Source organism: Falco rusticolus, chromosome 8 (genome assembly GCF_015220075.1).
Source record: "Falco rusticolus isolate bFalRus1 chromosome 8, bFalRus1.pri, whole genome shotgun sequence".
NCBI classification, from domain to species: domain Eukaryota; kingdom Metazoa; phylum Chordata; class Aves; order Falconiformes; family Falconidae; genus Falco; species Falco rusticolus.
The window spans coordinates 19,499,680-19,514,503 of record NC_051194.1 but is presented as its reverse complement, the minus strand read 5'-3'; the positions used below and the strand labels follow the sequence as shown (position 1 = coordinate 19,514,503).

The window sequence follows — 14,824 nt, the reverse complement described above, 5'->3', positions numbered from 1 at the left end:
AGAACAGATGCCTGCTGTGATTGTGCCTGGTCAGCTCCAAGTCTGGTTGAAGTTGTGGAGTGATGAATCCCCACTAATGTTTAAACTTTTCCCTACTGGTAGTTAGTCCAGTATTGTCTGCTTTAGAAAAATCATCGCTCAGGCTGCCCCGAGGGGAAGCCCCTGGCTGACCCTTCCGAGCAAGGATGACTGGCTTTTTGTTTCCATGTCCACGTGAGGTTGTTGACGGTACTCGTGCAGAATGCCCAGGACCGCCCATGCTCCTCTCTGCGAGCAGAGGTGATGCTGCCCATGTACCGCTGCTGCTGACAGGCTCTTAAACATCCCTACCTCCTGGTGCTACAATTAGAGCGTCAATTAATTAATTACATTTGCAAAACATACAATTCCCTGGGTTCCCAGGAGAGGCTTGCTCAGGTGAGAGAGAGAAGAACTGGGTTGTTTTTACATCATTAGACCTACCAAGTTTTTGGCATTACCTGAATTACTGCAATACGTGTTGAGAATAGTTTTGATAGCTTATCAAAGTATTTGGGTTTTTAGCAATGCCTTCTGCATGTGATAATAGCCCCCTGTCAGTGCTTCTGCAGCCAGGACATGCACTGCTCGCAGGCAGCATTGTACGGAATTCAAGCCATAGTCATTCCCTCTTGATTTTTAATTGCTTGTAAAACTCAGAGCAGGAGGGAAGAGGTGCTGTGCTTCCTGAAGCAAGGTGTTCTCCAAGAGGTGTTAAGCAGCATCTCGCTGGGGGTCTCATACTGATGGGGACCTGCTCTCTCCCAGGTGGACAACGCCAAGGATTTCCTCTCCATGGGTGGGCTCCGGCTGGTGATCGATGGGCTGAACAGCACCGAGGCCACGCTGAAGGAGCACGCTGCCTTCGTACTGGGAGCTGCGCTGTCAGGGTGAGCTCTGTCCCGCCTTGGGTGGCAAGGTGACGCTTGGGAGACCAGACGGGCTCTGTGCTTCTCATCATCTCTCTTGATTTAAAATAGCAGGAACTGGAAAATTCTTTTGTCCTGTGACACACCAAATTGCCTTATCCCCTGCCTAGCCCTTTCCTTGCAGCACCACTTACCCTGGTCTTCTCCTCAGGGCATCCTTGTTCTGCTCGTTAGACTTAGCCAGAAGTAATTTGGTGTGGAAGCTGCGATTGTTTCTTGATTTGCCTGGGCTCCTCGTTTTTGCAGAGTCCAAGGGGAATAACTCCACTTCCCCTCTTCTCCCCTTGGCAGCCCTCTCTGGGGGAAGGTCTGGGGGGTGATGCGGTTATGAGCACCCCAGGGAGCACCTTCCTCCTTGGCTGCTTTGGGATAGCGAGGTGCTCATTTCAGAAATACAGCAGCTCCTGTGTGTTGTCTTTGGAGGGGGGTTAGCCCCACGGACATATGCACCTGACACCGAAGGGGTGTCGATTAGTCGTGGGGTTCGGAACAGGGTCGGCAGGCTGAGCCAGGAGGAGACTGGTCTGAAGGGTGTTGGTGGTTCATTGGAAGGTGGCTGCTGCCTGGAGGAGCCCCGTCTGCCTCGTGCCGGGGCGTAGCGTGTGGTGCTGCAGGTGGTACCCTGTGGGTCCCAGCAGTTATTTGGGCCCGTTTGGTTTTGTGGGTTTTGGGGTTTTGTGGTGTGTGTGTTGCACATCTGCAGGTGCAGAGGCTTTAGAAATGCATTGGATGGATCAGGGTCAGAAGGGTGGAGTGAAGATTGACAGTCAGGGCTGTTATATCTGCATATTTCTATGCTTAAAGATACGGTCACCTTCTCTACCATTATAAATTATTTATCACTTGGTCTAATATATAGTCTACAAAACTGCATTTCTTTTCCAATCTTGTATCCAATGGAGTTGGTCCTCAGCATGTGTGAAGTAACGTGACCTCATGGACAGCAGCAGGTACCCAGATTTACACCAGGAGAGGACCTAGTTTATAGTCTGAAACAGCTTGACTTACTGATCACAGTAAGATACACTCTTCACATCAGAAACACAGACCCGCTCTTCATATTATGGCCTATCTTAATGTTTGAAACAATATTGTAATTATTTCCTTAGGTTCTTTAATAGCATCTAGACTCCTCATTATACGTTCCATAAAGAGAAAACCATTCAGAGGGTCTGGAAGCATTTGCAGGTAACTTGCAAAATGATGGGGGCTATTAAATTGCGTCTTCCCTGATTTAGCTAACCTGACATGATCAAGACTCAGGAAATTCATTGTCTCGTGATATGAGCGTGTAGCAGTGGCCACAAAACTAATGTTTTTGCATAGTATTCCTCAGCTAATTGAAATGCCTTTCTTTGGACAGAAACAATTTCTTTTCTGATATGACAATATTAAAATACTGCTTTGGAAACTTTCAGACCTTTTTTTCTTTAAAGGACATTCTGACAGATGGTAATTTCGAGTGGTTTAGATGATGTATTGTCTGAGAGCTCAGTTCCGAAATGTGAGGAATATTATGCCTGGGTTTTGGGTTTGCTTTTTTCCCCTTGCTGTGCTTAAACTTTCTCAATAGACACCTACGTGCCAACTCGTCTGCTTTGTGCTATCTGCTTAATTTGTTTATTCATACATTTGCTCAGCTTACTCCATGCTCCATTTAAACTGCCAGGGGCATTTTGAGTACTTCATGCTAAGCATTTTCTGATATGTTGAGTTTTTCTGAGGGGTTGTTGTTTATTTCCTTCACTCGTGGGTGTTCCTAGGGGCCTCAGTTAGGTGGGAGGACTTTCCAGGAAATTCCCAGAGGTGCCACAGCTCACTGGGCTGTAGGGGCATGATCTGATCCGTCCTTGTGTGCCTGGGGCTGGTACCAGATCCCGCGGTGGATGCTGAGCCCTGCCTGGGCAGTAGGCAATGGTCTGCTGCTTACCAAATGGGTCTGTGGCCGCCTCCCAGGTCCCTGCAGCCAGGTTGGCTCAGGCCAGCAGTTCCAAGCTGGGCAAACCTTCCCAGAGGAACGTCGGGGCATGATGATAGCAGCTCCTCAGCCCAGCCGGGAGGTCATCAACTCCTGGAACAGCTGAACCTGGAGAGGGCAGTCGGCATTGTCTGTAGGCAGGAGAGAACCACTGGACACCGAGCAGTCCCAGACATGCCTGGGTCACATCCAGGACTTTTTAGCTCTTACAGATATCCAGGTCTTCCCCACATTTGCATTGCCCTTAACTCTGGTCAGGCAGTGAAGCAGGTAAGGCATGGTGCAGCCAGCTGCATCACCCAGGTCTTGCCTGCGCACAGTCTGTCCGGCACCCGGCTCAGGGGTCTGGCTGTGCTGAAATAGGATTTGGGATAAAAGGGTTTTCAAATGGATCAGCATCTTGAGCCAACGGGCCAGGTGGCTGGCCGAGGCGTTGGGTCAGCAAAGGCAGTAGGAGGAGAAGGCGCACAGCCAGGGCAGCTCAGGATTTTTCCTGCCTGATATCGCCTGTATTTATATGGCTTACGCTGGTCCTGAGAGCAGCCTTAGCGCAGTGGAGTTCGGTCCTCGAGGCGAGGGGTCCCAGGGTCTCGCTGCCAGGGTGCTGCCTGCACGGATGGTGTCCTCCCGGCACCCACCTGCCCCTCTCTGTGGGCCTCTGCCATAGAAGAGGGTGACCTGATATGGAAGAAATCAAGATTTAATCTCTTGTTTCTCTTACATGCCCTTCACTTTAGGCATTTGGGTTTTAATCGCCGAGCGTGTGACCAGATCAAACATTGTTCCATCTGGTAGAGTTTTCTGAGCGGTGCCCTTATTGCGACTCTAAAACCTCATCACAGTCTTACTGTTTTTAAACCTTTAACAAAATGTTTTCCATTCAGCAGTTTGCAAAAGTAAACTTGATTTGAACAATTCTCAAGTGCTCTGATTGCAAATAAAAGTTAAATGCACTAACAAAAATAGTTGCTAGGCATGTGGGATTGTACATTTAGGTATCCATAATTCACTAACCGTATATGCCAATACACAACATTATCTGGATTTTCAGTGATTGCATTAGCATAAAAGCATGTTAGCATTCAGCCGGTGGTACTAACATTTAAATATATATAAGTATGAAATATTAAGATACAGTGTTTTGAAGGCAAGTAAAACTACTGTCTGTAAAATGTTCTTGCATATTTTTGAAGGTACACTCTAGTATCTTCGGATGACAATCAGCATTCGCACCATTGGGTCCAAACATTGCAAAAATGTCAATGTTTTATGCAAAGAGGAGCTATATTAAGCTAAAAAAGATTGCTGATGAGAGAAGTGTCTTCTGATGTCCTCTAAGCTATTTACAGGCAGCATCTTCCTTTGTTCGTAGCACAGCCAGGCCTCCGTGCAGTTTGTATCTAGTTGTTTCACAAGACTGGAAATGTTAGCCAGAAAGGATTATGCTTGTAATTAAAACCTCAATTTTTAAAAACTTTACCTCCAGGAAACGTTTTTCCACACCAATAATTTGAACATTTTAATATTTTGTAATAAAAGGATTTTTATAATCCGTTTAAAAGGGGAATAATAATTTATGTTGAATGCATTCTCGAAGCTTTTTTCCCAAATGCTGCCCGTATGCTTAGGGGTGAATTAGAGGTGAGGATGGAGAGAAGCTAAGCCATGGGTCCTCCAAGGCAAAGAGAAGCCATTTGTATTTCATGGGGGGAGGGCAGAAAGTGCAGAACATGGGCTTTCAGCAAGGCCAAGGTAGGGAGTCTGGAGGAAAGTCGCTTGTGCAGCTGCCTTGACAGATCTGTGCCGTTTCAGCCAGTCCTTTAGGAACCCATGTGCTGTTCAAACTGGGGAGCTGGGGACGGGATGTCAAACTGAGGGTCTGAGCTTACATTTGCCATACATCCAGTGGGCAGCGCCCAGAACAGCCTCTTCCAACAACAGCATCTTCGCTGCTCCCGCTTCTGGCCCTGAGTGATGAAACAAATGATACAGGACTTGGTAAAGACTTGGCACTGAACTCATCACAGGTAACTCAAGCACCGTCATCTAGCAGTGCTTAGGAGTTTTCTAGAGGTGGCTCGCATCAGGGTATTGCTTGTCTTAACCAGTTCCCAGGAGATAAAACCCCTTAAACTACGCCAACGTGCATCGTGAACATCTGATCACTATTATTCATGTTACCTGACTCTGAGGCTTGTTTAGAGCTCATGCCACTTTGGCAAAGCAAAAAGAGGCATAAAACACATGTCTGCTTTTCAAGATAAGCCTAAAAAAAAGAGCCCAGAGCGATGGGCTGCGTTGCCTCCCTGCGCAGTGCCCTGCTGGGGTGTCTGAGTAGCGCTCGGCAGAACCAAAACCGGCCGGGCATCACGATGCTTCCTCATCTTCTCTGGGAGGAGGGAGAGGGGAATGCTGTCTCCCTGTCCCTGCTCTATCCATCAGTGTTTCGGTCGTGCCCGTTCTCCTAGGGTGCGTGGCTTGCCATGTTTCGTTAGAGAAGCACCAGCATCTTCAGGATGCCTTGTCAGGAGGAAAAAGCTTCCACCAGATTTAATGATTCTGAATTAAGTCCAGCTTCACAATGGAACTGGTTGACACTCACTGCTGTTAAATAACACTAAGGCCCAAGCAATAAACCCAGGAAAAGTAAAATTAAAGACCTTGCTTTGCTACTGTCTTGTAAGGACATAAGAATTTCTGGGCAGAGAAATAAATCTAGTTAGCTTAACAAGCACTGTCCCTACCCATTTATTTTAAATCCATCTTCATGTTCGTCCCTTCCTCCTCCAGCTTCTCCTTTTACATCCTACAATCTTTGCCAGTCTCTTTATGCCTTTTCACTGTTTTTTCCAGTGGCCCTGTTTGCCAGTGCCATGTGTTTGCCACCTTCCCATTGCAGTAATTCCAGCTCAACTCCCTGCCCGCTTGTAATTTCTTCCTTTGTAGATTGTCCCTTCTATTTTTATTTGAACTCCTGACTTGTGTGGAGTTATCAGCTTCACTGCACTTAATTTTAAATTAATTTGATTGGGTCATCTCAGTTTTTTTTTCTATAATGATAATGAACTCAACCTATTTAGCCTTTCCCCATTATGAATAACCTTAACAAAAACTGCAGTGCAGTATAAAACTCTGTTTCATCATGGTTAATTACACAGAAAAAGAAATCCCTAAACATTTTTCAGCATCTGAAATCTAACAAGAAAGTGTAATTAACAATTAAACAGTAAACTTCCATCCTTGTGCTCTCAGGAAGACAGGGAGAGCAGACCCTGCAAGAAAAATCTAGAATCCAAGTTTGCTCCTGGTTTTGCTTTCTGAAATGCTGGTGCCTGGAAGGTGGCAGGGTGCAGCAGCACAGGGCTGGGTGCTCGTCCCGTGGCAGGGGTGTTTTTCTCAGGTGGCTGCGATTGCTAAAGAGTGGACAAGGTGGGGTGGCCATCTCAGCCTCACCCTGTGGGACTGGTTTTCAGCTGAGGATGTTGTCACTCCTGTAAAATGTGGAAACTCTGGAGGTGAGTTACCCCATCCAGGGGGGCTGTGTTGAGCTGGTGGTGCAAAGAGGAGGACAAAGAGGTTGAGCAGCAAAGACGCATATTGCTGAACTTGGTGTGTTTAGCCTCACATCACCCTCCAGCAGCATGGTTCCCTCCCCCACCCACCCCCAGCATGGAGTACTGTTGCATTTTTCCCGTTATCACGGGGCTCAGCCTCAGCTCTGTAGGTGGTCCCTCCCATGTGTGTCCTTCACAGAGAGGTGTGAGCGCTCCCAGAGCTGTGCAGCGTCCCACCGGTCCCCTGTGGTTAGCCCTGCCCGAGGTGGCCTGCCCTGAAACCACAGCCTCGCAGAAGGGCCAGCGCTGCCCGAGGACACGGCGGGGTCGGGAGCACCAGGAAGCTGCTCCAGTGGAGTTGGCAGCACCTGCTCTTTAGCAAGGGTCTGGTGACACAACCTGCAGGAGAACCTCATCGCGGCCGGGTTGTGCATTATACAAAACACATGGGTCGTCTCTTCTTGTTTAGTGAATGCGCTCTGCTAAAGCATTTTGGTTATTGTGGTGGTTTCCATTTAAAACATGCATTCAGACCGGTTACCTAATCACCTTCTGCATAAAAAACCAGCCCAAACTTGCTGTTTCTCAGTGTAGACCTGGTTTCATCACTGGACACGACGTGTATTCCCTTGTCTCTTCAGCCACTATTTATTCATCGTCTCTGTTCTCTGTTTATCCTTTTTACTACAGCCTGTGCTCTCGGCTAATGGCTTCACAACCTTCAAAGATTTTCCTGCCTAACCACCTACATTATTTTCATGACCTGCTGTGACTTTCCCATGTCATCCGTTCTCCTGCATTCCCTCCAAGTAATAGGTGCCAAACGCTCCACAAAGAGGAGGCATCTGCGTCTACTCTTTAATCACGGCATACAGGAGGCTGTAACAGCCCGTTGCTAATGTGTTTCAGAAAGGAGTTTGAAAAAGTGCATTGAATAGAACAAAGAAGCAAAGAATGGGAGGAAGATGAACAATGAGAGCAGGAAATGCAGGATCCAGCCTCAATTACATACCTGCTCCCAGCAGGGTTTGGGGTGGACAGAACTGACCCAGCGATTACGATTACGACTATTGTCTGAGCTTGTATAGGAGGCTCCAGATCCCGTCTCATCCTTTGTGGGTCCTGCTGCGTGCACCCTCCTGCCCCTTTCCTAATTGCAGCTTCTGTTGGGTTTAATTGCTGATGGCTGTACGGTGCCAGCGTGCAGAGGCACATCCAGCCAGGTCTGTGGTCGGAGCGGTGGTGGCAGAGCCTGGCGTTCGGGGGGGTCCTGGGGGGCTGCCCTAGCACCTCCGGGCCATCTCTGGCTGTAGCCCTGTTGACTTGCTGACCCTCTTGCTCCGCCACTCTTCCCCTGGTGCCGAGGAGAGGCGGGCAGAGCTGCCAGGCTCAGAGCTTGCGTAGGAGGCAAAATAACACCAGCCAGCAGCTGCGGGCTTCCGTGGCATCTAGGACTGGCCCTTGTCTGTCCTGACTGATGAGCGATCAAGTCCCAACAAGGGACCTTCTTCCCAGGTTGGCATCTTCTAGCCTACCTGTTCTCCTGATACAGTGTTCTGGTAAGTTTTTCCTCATCTGGCTATTCATGGCTTTAAGATTCATCGAAATGGTTGATTGTTCATCCATGAAGACAGTTCCCGGGATCTTCCAGCAGATCGGTGCCGGCCTCAGCCCCATCAGAGCTCTCCAGGTGTCTGAACGGGGTGATGCTCCGGGGGGACAGAAATCAATGGCTTACTGGAAATGATCTCTTTCTGAAGAAACTCATCATCGCTGTTGACTACTTGCTCTTCCCTCAGGTGCTGACATTCTGTGTCTTCTTCTGAGCTGGATTTTGATCTCTCTTATTTTAAATGATCTTATTTCTGCTTACAAGGAGATGTCCGCCAGAGCCCTTGGAGCTGCCTGGCATCTTGGAAGGGGATGACTCACTGGCTCTGCTGTCGGAGAAGCTGTGCAGCACTCCAGGCCCTGTGGTCATGGCAGCTGTCTGTGGCCACGAGACACCCCTGGGGAGCTGGACCAGTGGGCAGCCCCCTTCCCCGTGAGGCAGCTTGAAGTCATCGTGCAAGTTGGAGAAACACTGTAGCAGCCGCTTCCCACCGAGTCTTAGCCCCTTGACGCCACTGTGTGAGACCTGAATAGATTTGAAAACTAATTTGCTGCTCAGAGCATCAATAGATGTACGTCACTTGTCCTTTCTGCTGCATTTAATGAGTTTCCAAGGTACTGCAGCCAGTTCCAGAAGGCAACCATCAAAGGATTGAGTTTTCGCTTCCATCAGAAGTGCCTAGCTGCCCCTCCAGCGCACTTCCATTCTCACAGATTCTCTCTGGTTTTGTCTCTTATGAATTTAACGCGGAGTGCATCGTATAATTTCTTGCAGCCATCCTTTCCAGACTGTCTCTCCTTTTTTTTCTGAATGCCCTGAAAGTAGGGGGTGGGAGAGAGAAAGGACTCTTCCCGCAGTCAGACGATGTTAGCTGGAGCCCAGGCAATATGTGGGTCATGGCAAATGGCCTGTCACGCTGCTTCTCTCCACATTTGTGACTCTCTCAGTTATTCTCTCCTGTTGCCCAGCCGTACCTGTTCCCTCCTGTTAATCGCCCTGGAGCTGGCCTGTGCTTTGAGCATCCCTGCCTGCACCAGTCTCTGCTGTCACCCAGGTGGGACCGCATCTTTGCATGGGTGAGGAGTGAGCGAATGCATTGGTGCTGCTGGACCGACAGCTGGGAGATGATGGGCACAGCCCTGCAGTGGCTGTTTTGAGGGACAGGTCGTTAATCCTTAGCTCCATCTGCTGAGATCGATAATTAGGGCTGTTGCTTTGTATAAACCACCAGATCAACATAGGAATGGCCTTATTAAAGTGGACATGCCAGCCTGGCTGGTTGGGAAGCCCCTGTGGCTGGATTTTGCAGAGGTAGGAACAAAAAGCCCGGGGTGGTGACGGTATGGTAACATCCAGATGAGGTTTCCTTAAGCAGCTAAAACATGCCATACCTGATGAACCACGAGAGTTGTTGGGTTTTTTTATCTGTGTCTGCTAGTCCAGCAGAGAGGGATGGAAAGGGTTTCTGGATTCTGGTCCGTGCCTGGTGCGGCAGGGTGTCTGCTGCCAGAATCCCTTTGGTTGGCGCTGCACACATGAGTGTTTCTGATCTCCCTCTGCTTGCTCCTTACCTGCCTCTGGAAGCAGGTTGTGTTACATTTCCGTACGTACTCTGTCATAAAAGCCCATAAATATGATTTTAGTGTGTTTGCATGTCTTGGCAATGAGCAGGAATTCACCTGAGTTGTTTTCCAAATTAATACCCTGCTGCTTTTACTTAACAAGATCTTTTTCCAAGCTGAGAATGGTAACAACTCTGAAATTTTCTTTTTTAAAAATGTGTTTTCCTCTCAGGCACTTCATATTGAAATCTGTCTTAATTTCAGTTCAGCTAGTGTGTGAAAACACACGGTGAGGCATTATTAGTCCCTGAAGGAATAAAGACAGATGGAGCCCAAAATGGAATTGGCTTTATGATTAATTGAAACCTTCGAGAGTGGAATGGAGTCAGGGCTTGGTCCTACCCTGTCAGCAGCTGGAGATCAATTCAGCCAGCATGAATCTCCGTGAGCGCAGGCTGAGGAGCGCAGTGGAGAAGTACAGGTGTCACTTGGTAGAGCCAGCCCTGGGTTGTCCCCTTGGGGTGGGGGGACCTGCTGCTGGGGGAGGGCCTGGGGAGGGCTGGCTGGTGCAGCGGTGGCAGCGGGGTGGGGTGATGGGGAGGGGGTTGCAGGGCACATCGGGGTCCTTGCCGTGTGATGACGTGCTTCAGTAATGAGCTGCTATTTCTGGCCTCGAGCTTCCCGCAGCTGTGCACGATGGCTCTTGTGTGACTGCTGTGATGGAGAGCAGAGCTGGGAGGAGGGGAATTTTTTGAGGCATGCTCTGAAAAACTTGGGAACGGGAATGTGGAGGTGTGGAAGTGGCACTGGGGGAGGGCAGTGAATCCAGGCTCTGCTCTGGGCTCCTGCTTCACGTGTGACCTGAGCCATTTCCCTGGGGGCTGTGGTTTCACATCCTTGCCGGTGGGACACGGAGGGTGGACCTGCCCCTCAAAAGGGAGTAGTGGAGAAATACCAGGTGGTGTTAATCTGCACGGGCATTGGCGTCAGTGGATGTTTCTGGAGTCTGTAGCCGCAAACCTTTACAGCATTTCTAACGTATCTCCTGGAAAGGAAGAAGAAAAGATGTGGCAGAAAGGAGATCTCTACATCATGTTTTGGGAGCAAGCCCTCCCTGCACAAACTGGCTTTACAGCTCAGTAAAGCTCAGCTTTACGGCCACGCTTGCATGGTCAGCAAGTTCTGAGCAGCTGTGGAGCTGTGGAGGAGCAGCAAGTGAATGCAAAACTGCTTTGGAAAGGTAAAACCAGGTCAGTTATGGAGTTGTGCCAGCGCATCTGTTTGGAGAGGACACAAAGTGGGTGGTGAGGTGCGAAGGTGGCAGCCCCAGGAGGTGGCCCAATTTCCCACCCCATGGCTCAGTGCTTACGGTTGATCTTCCTTCTGTGCACGGGACGGTGCTGACATGGGGCACGCTTGCCAAAGGGGGGTTGTGGATGCCTCCACCTCAGCCGGCAGAATGAGGCCCAGGGGTCTAAAAGAACATAAGGAAGGATTTGGTCTAGGAAGCTGATGTTGCCTATGGAGCTCACGGTTTAAGGTGTGCAGAGTGGCTGTGAGTGTGCTTGGCAGGTCTGCGCTCCCTGCACCCTGAGAGCAGGGGTACGTTGAACTGATCTTCCTGGGGCAAAATGGATGGGGAGCGGTGTCTTCAGGTGCACATCAGCTGGGATGAAGGTACAGATCTCCTAGGTCCAGCCAGGACAGTCTTTTCACAGGTGCCAGCACCCCTTCCTGCAGTGCAGTAGCAGCACTTCCAAGTTAAGAACCTGACTTGGACCTTGCAAATTGTCCTAATGAGCGGGAGGGCTGCTGCAAATGGGCTGATACTGCAGATCCATGGGGAGCTGAGCAAACACGTGAAGCACATGCCCAGCACATCACAAAACTTCTGTTGTTAACTTAGTGGGACACATGCTATTTGATTTTTTTATTATCCCTGGTACCCCCAAGCATGGCAGCAAGTTTGCTGGGGTGTATTTTGCGAAGGGAGGAAGGCTCTGTAGTCTGAGCTCTTTCTGCAGAGGGCCTGGCCAGGAAATCTTAGAGAAATACTATAAGGCTTCTGTGGATTTTCTTTTCTTTCCCCGGGCACTCTGGGGATTGCAGATCAGCGGATAGTGGATTAGTGGATCAGGAATTAGAAATGCATTTTTCATTCTTATGTTACACACTAATGAACTGACAAATTTAATTTCTTTAAATCCAGCTATTTTGGCTAGAATAAGTGAAGTTGTCTTCTGTCTCTTTTGGTAACTCGGGAAAGGTTGAATCACGATCTCTCTGGGCATCACATCATCCAAATCCAGTTCTTTGTCTTTAGCATGTGGCTGTCTCAAAACCACAGTCTATTTGCAAGAAAGAGCTCATCGCTCATGGGTGGTCGCCGAGCGGCGTGGTGGTGTGCTTGTTGGGGCGCTGGGGAGGGGGCTGCAGCTCTGCTGGCCACGTGCTGCCTCGCTGGTACAGGGAGGTGAGTTCAGCCACGGGCTGCTGCCTCCGGTTTTGGTGCCTCGGTCCCCTAGCAGGAACTCGGGCGTCCCTACCAGTTGCTACCGCTACCCTTTTAAAACCCAGTGCTGCGGCTCTGCTGGGTGTCCCCACGGCATGTTTGCTTGGCTTGTGTCTAATACATTTTTCTTGCCTCTGGGCTCATTCCTGGTCATGAAGCTGAGGTCTTCCTCCCTCTTTTGGATCCCCCCATGGGAAGGGTCCTGGTGCCTTGGGCAGCTCCTTCTGCTGTAACAGGCTGGGATTTGGGAGATGCTGGTGCCGGTGGGTGTGCAGGCTGCAGCAGGCTCCACGTGCCTCTCCTTCAGCTGCACTGTTCTTCAGGTCCTGTGGTATGTACCTCCCTACCCAAAACCTGTGCCAGGGATAACGCAGAGCAGAAAAAGGCATTTATGTCATTAAAAGCCTAACGGACTGCGCTGTGGGACCCAATCTGCGGGGGGGAAACCGGCTCCATCATTACCCAGTCACTCTTCAGAGCTTTAAATGAGCGCTAAACAAAACGGCCTTGGCTTTCCAGAGCAGGCTTTATTCATTCACTTTGTGATGCTGAAAGCGGGTCTGAAACGCAGCCGCCTCTTGATGCGAAGTGCCGGCACCCCCGGTGGAGCCGTGGGCTGGCGCCTGCCAGGATCCCCGCACTCGCTGCAGGGTGAGCCCGCACCGGTGGGAGGAGAGCCCGGGGACGTCAGTTACTCCCCTGGACTGATGAATGGATTTTGGGCCGTGCCCGTAATATCTTGATTAACAATTAATGTGATGGAACTGGAAAATAGATCTCATTTCTCCCCCTGAACCCGACAGGTGAGGATATATGTTTCCTGGTTGATTGCTGTGCCTTGTTATAGCCTATTTACAATTGATTGAAAAGCAGAGGCTTTGTATGGAGACCTTTAATCTGGCACAGCCAAGTGCGTTTCCCTTCAGGAAGCGTTCCTTCTCTTCTGCTTATCTCTAACCCCCACTTTAAACCTGAACCTGGCAGAGACCAGAAAGAAGGCAGGATCAAAGCAAAAATAATTGGGATCGCTGGCTTCTGTGGGCAGCCTGAACCCATTATTCCTACTTACTAACTAGTTATTCCTAAATAACTCTCGCAAGAGACAATTCAGCAGTTGCAGCATCTTCTTGATGAAAAGCACTCAAATATAATAACCATGGCAACAGTTGCCGAGGGCCAGTGCAGTGAGGGACAGAGATGTGCTCTCTGACGCAGCGTTGGACAACAGGCCTGACTGTGCTACCAAATGACACCGTAAAGCACCAAGGAGGTGATGTCTGGCGAGCTCTGCGTGCTGGCTGCTCTCCCGGTGGGCACCCAGCCACGCCTGCGTGCTGGGGATGCAGGCTGCCCCAGTGCACCCAGTAACGAGTCACGCCTCGTTAATGGTGGGCATCTTCCTCTCCCAGTGAAAGGGGAGCTCATAACCTGAAAGCCGAGGGGAATCGGGGACACTTGGTCAGGAGGGAAGGGCTGGGGTGGAAGCCTCAGAGCAGATGCCACCTCTGATCCCAAAGCCACGTGCGATCTCCCGGGGTCTGGCTGCTCTGGGAAAGACTGTGTCTGCTGCTGTTGGTCCTTGCCCGGCCTGACTGCTGCTGGAGATGGGTATCGCTCATAAATACTTGACGTATCTAATTTCAGAGCTGCTGATGCGTACGCCACCTCTGAGGCCGTGGTTGAAGCTTGGCAGGTGGCAGAAGCCACGTGGCGATGCAGGCGGCCGAGTTGGGTGAGAAATGGGGCTTTGGCACTGCGGGCAGGGTGCGCGCAGCAGCGTGCTGCAGAGTCCTCAGCCCTGGCTCCTGCTCTCCTCCTGCCCAGGGCTCTGCTGAGCGCTCGCTGTTAGCACAGCCCTGGCAGGACCTCTCCAAACGCTCCGGCCTTACTCCCGGCTCGGGGGCACCTTCGGTTAGGGGATCAAGGCCTCTCCGATCACTTTGTGGGCATTTTTTATTAAGCAATGTTTTCTCTCTCCGTTGTCTTATTTAACTGGATGATTTTTAAGCCTGAAAAGTAGAAGGAAACACTTTGATGTTCACCAGCAGAGAAAAGGAGCCTGCTGAAAGGCAGCATTTTTACAGATTCCCGAGAAGAAGGCAGTAAATACTCCACCTCTGCTTAATAATAATAATAATAGGCAGGCTAAGCATCTCTGAAAATATAAAATAACGTGGGCCTATTTGGAATAGTCAACATCCTTATCAGCCTGCTGCCATCACTGCAAACAAGTTTCGCTAGAGATTCTGGGCATGATTTTCAATGGCTCGGAGCAGCTGTAGCTTCTTTGACTTCAGTGAAAAGTCTGAGTGCTTGGCACGACAGCAAACCAAGCCTCTTCCTTTCTGCCTCAAATTGGGTCTTGATTCTAAGTGAGATGAATTTTCTCCTCCTGATAATTCTGTGCATCTGAAGTGATTACAGCTCTGCGTGAGTGCTCTTTTAGGAGATTTGAATGCAGCATTTTCTTCCGTCTTAAAAAGGTTTCTTCAAGCCTTATGATTCTGGAGAGGGGGGGAAAAATAAATCCTGGTGAAAACCGTCACATCTTCCTATGCAGATTAGAGATTAAAACTTTTATTTTTATAAAACACATACGGGGGCTAAATCGGAAAACTTCTGTTCAGGCGAGCGAGTTTTGGCTGGTGGCAACGTGCTG

The 14,824-nt window shown here is 49.7% G+C and overlaps 1 protein-coding gene across 8 annotated transcripts in view; it reads left to right on the top strand.

Annotated features, from left to right (window-relative positions):
- SIL1 (SIL1 nucleotide exchange factor) overlaps positions 1–14,824 on the top strand; it is a 97,395-nt gene that overhangs the window by 61,117 nt on the left and 21,454 nt on the right. For all 8 annotated transcript variants that reach the window (XM_037397601.1, XM_037397606.1, XM_037397599.1 and 5 more), the window contains one exon: positions 787–908. In XM_037397601.1, the coding sequence (XP_037253498.1) occupies positions 787–908 (122 nt within the window). The remainder of the gene's footprint in view (positions 1–786; positions 909–14,824) is intronic.